The sequence below is a fragment of the Pempheris klunzingeri genome, chromosome 1, assembly GCF_042242105.1.
Source record: "Pempheris klunzingeri isolate RE-2024b chromosome 1, fPemKlu1.hap1, whole genome shotgun sequence".
In the NCBI taxonomy this organism is placed as follows: Eukaryota; Metazoa; Chordata; class Actinopteri; order Acropomatiformes; family Pempheridae; genus Pempheris; species Pempheris klunzingeri.
Genome location: NC_092012.1, coordinates 7,672,297 through 7,680,108, shown reverse-complemented (window position 1 = coordinate 7,680,108; position 7,812 = coordinate 7,672,297). Strand labels below are relative to the sequence as shown.

The 7,812-nt window shown below is 45.0% G+C and overlaps 1 protein-coding gene across 3 annotated transcripts in view; it reads left to right on the top strand.

The window, feature by feature from the left end:
- Nucleotides 1–683: 683 nt before the first annotated feature.
- The window catches only part of tle3b (TLE family member 3, transcriptional corepressor b), a 32,005-nt gene continuing 24,876 nt past the window's right edge, over nucleotides 684–7,812 (top strand). For all 3 annotated transcript variants that reach the window (XM_070835259.1, XM_070835177.1, XM_070835096.1), the window contains exons 1-5: nucleotides 684–1,135; nucleotides 1,690–1,905; nucleotides 2,558–2,658; nucleotides 2,903–2,966; nucleotides 5,021–5,065. In XM_070835259.1, the coding sequence (XP_070691360.1) occupies nucleotides 1,882–1,905; nucleotides 2,558–2,658; nucleotides 2,903–2,966; nucleotides 5,021–5,065 (234 nt within the window). In that variant the 5' untranslated portion in view covers nucleotides 684–1,135; nucleotides 1,690–1,881. The remainder of the gene's footprint in view (nucleotides 1,136–1,689; nucleotides 1,906–2,557; nucleotides 2,659–2,902; nucleotides 2,967–5,020; nucleotides 5,066–7,812) is intronic.

Below are 7,812 nucleotides of genomic sequence, written 5' to 3'. Positions count from 1 at the left end.
CAAAGGACACTCTGCTGTAGATTAAGCGGTATTCACATCCTCTGCTTACTTCGGGTCTTGAATGAATTTCTATGAGCTCCCCATTGTTCTTGGCATAGTAACGGGGCTTATTTCTTTTTTTTTTTTTCTTGGCATCTCTTCCTCTCCTTGAAGTGAGAGCAGAAAGTGTGATCTTCCCGCTTCAGAGTTGAAGCTGTTGTTCAGGGTCCAGCTAGCTGCATTTATAATTGTTCATACTTAAAGCACATTTCATCTTCAGAGCATAATGCTTTTATTAGAGTGGTGGATTCAGTGTTTGGCTAGTTGGGTTATTCTCCTGTTTACACCAGCATAATGTGTTTGAAGCGGCGTAGTTTCTAATGATGAAACTTCCATGTATGCACCCGTAATGTAACACGCTAAAGCAGCGGCTCAAACGCACGGACGTATAAATTATTGCCTTTGTTTTGAACAAGCTGTTGAACGCACCGAATGTCATTTCAAATCCAAAATGGCGAACGTGTGAGGTCACATCTCGGGGCCCAATCAGGACGCCGGCTGGGGTGAACACCCCACGTGGGGATGCGGCGCCGTGATTGGTCAGATTGGCTAAACTCCTCCGGAGAGCCGGATTGGTCAGAACGGGGCCCTCTCTCGGCAGTCGGGTCCTCGTGTCAGTGCGCAGTCTGTGTGTGGTACAGCGCGCGGCGGAGGAACTGGGTATACCCGACAGCGAGCTCGCGGTATATTTCACAACGGCCGACATATTTAAAAAAAAAAAAAAAAAAAAAATCAACCCGTTTACCCGCCGATAATCTGTGGACTTACTGGAAGATTCCCGCACTAGTACTGGATCTAAAACGGGCTTTCTTTGAAGTTGTCTGCGGTCGACAACTCGTCCCAATCGAGGGGTTTCCGACGTCCGACCGGACGGAGAGACGCTCTCCGCCTCGGGATCACCGGGGTTTAAAGGACTCCCAAGGGGCCAAAGAAGAAGAAGAAGTGTATGAAAAATAGAAACGACGACGGACATTTTTCGCCCTCATCAAACAGTTGGTGGAGGCTACAAGTCAAGGATATTAAGCTTTGTGTCTGGATACTGTTTTTTTTTTGTACCTGTGCTGAAGAGAGAGGGGAAGAATCAGTCCAGACAAAGGTAAAAAGGGCGACATGAAGGGAGCCGCTAACAAGACGGGTGGTGGTGGTGGTGTGGCTTTATGGCAGCCGACTTTGAAAGCAGCAGCTCCCTGTTTTCTGATCTTCCCGGACCACCAAAACAACCCGATGTGTGTGTGTGTGTGTGTGTGTGTGTTCTGTTTCCCTTTGTGGAAGACAAGTCGTTAGATTTACGAGAAACACAAAGCATCGTGTCGACGAGGGTGTGATCAAAAGTAGCAACTTTGGGATTTATTTGATACCTCGGATCAAACACATTTTACTGGCTCTCGGTTTTTTCTCTGTTATGCAAATCGAGGCGACAGATTTAGATATTTTTTGATAGAAAATTGGATATATTTGCAAAGGGTAGAAAAACATAATACAGGACGATCGGGATAAAAAAAAGATTTTATTCTCATTTTGTGAGACAGCAGACGAGTCCGGTTAAGTTCGTAAAGCTTTAATTCCTGTCGATTTACAACAAGGTGCTTTGGTCGCTTGCCGCGAAAGTGATTCAGCTCCTCAGCTGTGCCCCGTTTTCTGTTTGTTTAGGTACAAAGAAAAAGGCGACGAGGTGATACATCCAGTGGTCGGGGTCTGAGTGGGCGCCTCGCAGCCGAGAGCAGGGCTTTGTCCGCCGCCATCCTGCGCACACTGGGGAGGGGGTGGCGGTGATTTACCGCACCTTCACTGGGATTACTGAAAGAGAGAAAACACCGAATTCCCTCGTGGAAAGGACGCGACATGTATCCACAAGGCCGGCATCCGGTAAGTAGCTGTCTTTGTCACTATTTGTAAAATGATGCAAATGCACCGCCCATTCAAAGTAGCCTAATTAGCTGGTGAGAGTGGAGCTGCTGATCCACACCTTACTATTTATGGTGTGCATCGGTGCAGCTGAGGAGCTCCAGTCTGGCAGGAGAGAAACTGGGAGATCGTGTTTATTGGCAACAACATCAGAGCTTTTGCTTGGACTCGGGAAAGTAGACCATCACCACCTCCTCCTCCCCCTTTTTGCTTAACTTAAGTCAGTGCAGTTTGTTATAGTTGCATTTTTAAAGCTTGATTGTGCTTTTTGAGCAGCATGCAGTGAAATCGCACAACTTTGCATATGCTTTTTTTTTTTTTTCATCCCTCCCTCCGTCATCCTCTGCCTACCGTGTAGCATTACTTTGAGGAAGAAGTGACCCGCCTCTGTCATTGCACATGTTGTTGATTGAAAGCGGCTCGTTCCTCTGCCAGTCAGGGCCCAGGGGAAATGTGAGGACAAACCATCAAGAGCAAAAAAAAAAAAAAAAAACCCCACACGGTTTACCCAAGAAAGAGGAGGAGGAAAGAGAGAGAGAGAGAGATGAGACTATTATCTGGACTGTGACGGCGTTATTTACATCTGTGGTATCTCCAACCTCGCATTTTTCAGGCACCTCACCAGCCAGGGCAGCCTGGCTTCAAGTTCACCGTGGCAGAGTCCTGTGACAGGATCAAAGACGAATTTCAGTTCCTGCAGGCCCAGTACCACAGGTAATGACCAGCGATTGTAAACAGCACTGGCTTCCTGGAAAGAAAAGGAAGAGGAAGCTGCCTCTGTTTTGTTCCATTTTTGTAGCTTCATGCACCAAATTCACACTGAAGTTGGACTCATAAATATGTCTGCTCTGAATGTTTTACATGGTGTAATACACCCAAATCAAGAATGTGCTTTAAATTATATACGTGAGGCATATCGAACTTATCATAATCATATTTCTGTCTTCTCCTCCTTTAGTCTTAAAGTGGAGTACGATAAGCTGGCCAATGAAAAGACAGAGATGCAGCGTCACTACGTCATGGTAAGAGCAGTCGTCGTAAAAAAGCTGTGAATGTGATTTAAAGCCGTACCCTCCCTTTAGCCTCAGGTGAACAGTCACAGGTGGTGCAGCCCTGGTGTTTTGCAAAGGCCATGTTAGCATTTGTCTCTGCTTGGTATTGTTGACTCACGCCCGTGTTTTCATTGGATAAGAAGGTGCAGGGTGGGGGTGTGTGAAGGGGTGGTTGAAACTCTAGCAGGGGGCAAATGTCCAACTATTGATTGCAGGGTGTGACGACCCCCCTCTATGGCTCTGGGGTCTTCTTTATGACCCTCCACCACCCCTCCCTAACACACCCAACATGACCCACTGGGGATTAATGACTGGTCTGCTGGCTGTGTGCAGACCTGCATGAATCAGAGGGTTTCCTGTATTTTTTTCTCTTTTTTTACTTCTCGTGACCACGGGGTGAACCACGGGGGTCATTTAGACACTTCTGACACACCCGGGGGTTTCTCAGACACCAGAAAGTCTGAGCGTGACTTTTGTGTGTTTTTCTCCAACTATAGATGACTACGGTTGGGGGAAGGGGTTGTCGTTGGAATCAATGTCACAATATTAATGAGAACAGTTTCCCACTTTTGGTGTCAAAATATGGGAAATATATGCAGACTATCACTTAAAATAATCAAAATTGACGTTCAGTGCAATCAGCTACATGCGTTTCACTGTTTTGCATTATGTTACACAAAACACTGAATATGTGTTGCACAAGAACTTGCTTTGTGTCAATGATCTAGACAAGAAACTTTAGTAAATCAGCAACATGTTGTGATGTCATATGATCTGAATTGATTACTAAGATTAGTCAGGTAAAAGAAAGCGAATCAGCAACAATATTAACTCCTTATTAGACCCAACATTTGCTGCTTCCAGATTCTCACATGTGGGAATTTAAATATAATTATCTTTGGGTTTTGGACTGTTGGTCAGACAAAAGGAGAGATCCCTCATTTTGTATATTTTGTAGACCAAATCACAATGAGAATTAGCAAGTGACTCGGGTTGGTAGCCAATAATTTTAAATCACTGTACAGCCACACAACATGGCCTTTAATTCCTGTTCCATGTTTCAGCACTTTCATCGCAAACCTTACTTGGGAGCTAAGATGGCCGCTTTATTTCTATCAAAGAGCTGTGAAGGGGTTAAATGTAAAACCGTTCCAGTACTGCAATTAAAACATATTACATTCAGTTCAGAGCTCCGTGGTGATCAAATGGAGACAAAGAAATCTGTGCCTCTGCAAAGACTTCCCAACACAAAGGGTCTTTTTCTCTAATGCAGGAAAAGCTGCATTGTGTGCACAGAAAAAGAACAATCTTTATCTGGCAAGTGATGTAACTTAGACCTCACTCTTACTTTGTGTATGTGCGTGCTTATCATGTTTGTACTTGAAAGGAATGACTTTAACCAAACGCAGCAGTACGTTTGTTAAATATTATTTTCCCTGTGAGGAACCAGAAGGTAGTGGGAGTAGCTATAATAAGTGGAAGCGGTTTACTGTGTGTTTGATAAACAAGACAGACAAACTGCTATGCTTTACTTTGTATCTGTTGGTGGGCTCCCAAGCTTTTGGCAATCAACAGCAGATAATGTTGTTTTCAATAATAGTATTGGCTTTCTCCTGGGTTTTTGAAGCCTTAGACAGTGTTTTTAGCTCAAAGACTGGCAGTGCGCAGCAGAAGTAGATGAGAACAGTAGCCAATCGTCTGTCGGCTGTGGTTGCACAAACATGAAGTTGTCAACTCTTTGGTTAATGTCAGTGTGTTGTTTTTTTTTAATGGCTCACCCGTGTGCTGCAACAAGTATTCAAATGGTCTCTTTTGTTGTTTGGGTGCTTGAGAGGACAGATAAATGTCATACTGGTCAACAAGCATGTGTTGCACTAAGAAATTCTCTGTTCATCGGCAGAGGAAAGTCAAAAAGTTTGATTCAGTGTACAAATAGAAATGCATTCACCGGAAAGTGTTTAAAACAATTGTTTTAGGCTAACTGTATTACATAATAATGTTTTCTCTTCTCCTCTATTTTACAGTACTATGAAATGTCCTATGGGCTCAACATTGAGATGCACAAACAGGTATGTAGCCATATCAGAGATGGTGTGTTTACAGCCAAAACACGTTACTGTTTTTCCCCCCCTAGTGATTGAGGAATACACACACACACACACACACACACACACATAAATCTGACCTTAGTTCCTACCCTCATCCTTAAATGGCTTTAGGAGGCATACACAAACTGACTTCCTGTAGTGAAATTGCTGACAGGCTAAACAACACGAAGGGCACGATGCCTGATGGAGATGGTTTGATAAGATTAAAGTGAAGTATTTGGCAGACAATCTGAGAGGATGTGTTTTTGTGTGGTTTGTCCTTCTCAGTGTGTGTGTGTGTGTGTGTGTGTGTGTGTGTGTGTGTGTGTGTGTGTGTGTGTGTGTGTGTGTGTGTGTGTGTGTGTGTGTGTGTGTGTGTGTGTGTGTGTGTGTGTGTGTATGTGCGCGCACACATGCCTGCACTATTCAGTGTCTGCGTCCCCAGTGCCAGCCGGGCTAAAAGCTCATTAGTTCAGCTGCCACCCAGCACTGGGCATCATGCTGCAGTGGAAAGATTTCTACAGATGAATGGGGCAAAAATATCTGCAGTTTCCTCTTCACCACCCAAGGAGTCAATTCAGTAGGCTGGAGGCATGAAGGAAACGGGGGGAGGAAGAGGGGGTAGATATGTTAAAGTCATCTTAGCCATAGAAATACAGGCCACGCTTCACATCAGGCCTCTTTGTCGGTTTGCCTCCAGTTGAGCTTTGGCCTGTCATCTTCAGCATTTTGGAGGCTGGTTGTTCTATTGTTTGTGGAAACTGTCCCTCAGACCAAATACTTAGATTAAAGCCCCCATACCACCAAGAACTCACCCTGCTGAGGTGAACCTGAGCAAGACACTAAAAGCTGGCAGAGCCTCTCTGTCAGCTGTGCTCTGATATTCCTCTGGATAAACAAGCGCTTCCTTCATTGACGTTGCTATGTGGTCCTTGTCTGTCTTGGTGTCATCAGTGTTCTCACTTTAATCTGAATGTTTTTTTGGTGCTGAAGCAAGTAGTTGAGGGAAGGTCATATAAATCAATAATCAAGAAAGAATGATAGACAATTACTGGCTTCAACTTCTTAAACTTGAAGATTTGTATGGTTGTAAATTCAATATCTTGGGCTTTTAGACCAAACAAGTCATTTTGGACTCTGCGAAAATGTGATGAGCATTTTGTACTATTCTAAAATGGCAGGTAGTTGTGGCCCAAAAAGCTGAATAAAAACACAGTTCAGCATTTATACGTTCTTTCATACCTGTGAGGTGTCTGGAGCCTTTTTGAGCATTTCATCTGAAGTGTTTAGGCGTGTCCACGGGATGACGAGTGTCCATGCTGTCTGGTTGGCTGTAATTGGCTGGTTAACGTTTGTTGTGGTCAGGAAAAGACATCTGCTGATCCTACGCCCATAGTCCTAAATGCAAGGCATCACCCCTCTATAAAAGTGGGATTACCCCTGTAAAGAACACTGCAAAACCACTCTGTTTAGCTATAGACGTGACCCGAGGCCTTTCATCAGCCCTGTGACACCCATGTTTTCTTTTGTACTAACAGAAATCACCATAATCGTTGTTCACTTCACTAAAAAGTGGGGAAAAAAGATAAATGTGAACTCAAGACGCCCCTCTTTTATCTTTCTACACTTGCATTTTCATTTTTTCTGATTCTTTCTTGCCTTCTGTTCCCGTCAGTCACCTTTGCCTCCTCAGTTCTCCTTTTCCTCCTCCTCCTTGTGCCCTTATGTCTTTTCATTGCTTCCCCCTCCTCTGTCTGCCCTGCCACCCCAGCGATGTGATGTGAATGATGGCCCTTGTGTCATTAGCTGTGTGATATGATGTATGAGAGCAGGAGTCTGTCGGAGAGGGAGAAAGAGAGGCGGAGAGAGGTGGGGTGGAGGCTTCATGGCCCTCAGATCCAGAAGGTTAATGGCATCAGTGGGAGGGTAGCCCAGTTGGAACAGCAGCACACGGCACAATTCATCAGCTGTAGACGTGTGTGTATATATATATATATATATATATATATATTTATATATTTTGTAGGCATGCGGTGTGTGTGTCTGTATGTGCTGATGTGGTGTGTGTGCTAACTAGGTGTTTGCTGTTTATTGAGGAGCCTCTAACACCCCCTGCTCCCCTCCACCCCATTCTTGAGCGTTTTCTGTCAGTCACTTATCACCAACAAGGAGGTTGAGGGGATGCAGGGAGGGGGTGGAGCTGGTTGTTGTGGGTGAACGCTGGTGGCAGCGGACAAACCGAGGCGGGACGGCGACAGGAAAGGAGTGAGAGGCTTCAGGGTAAATGGGTTAATCGACTGGTCCTCTCCTGTGCATCTCCTTTGTTTATCAATAAGCCCGGTGGAGTCGACGGAGCGCTCTGAATAATGCATGACCCCCCCCCTCTCCCCTCCCTGGTGAACGAGTGTTTGTGATGACATCAGCGAGAGGTAAACAGATAGCCCTTAGCTGTCCCTGTTATCGGGAGGGAGGAGAGGAGGGAGGGATGGGTGGGGGATTATTGGATGCAGGCGTGCATATTACTTCGCTTGTGTTGAAGATTTATTGCAGTGTGAAAAAAGACGTGATAAGCTCACTTTGTGTTGTTATCGCTCCAAAGCTGGATTGAGAAGCAGGGGAATTGACGCGCACACACACACACACACACACACACACACACACACACACAGGCACATATAAATACATACTCATATTCCTTAAATGGTAACACCAGTCTTAACACACACAGA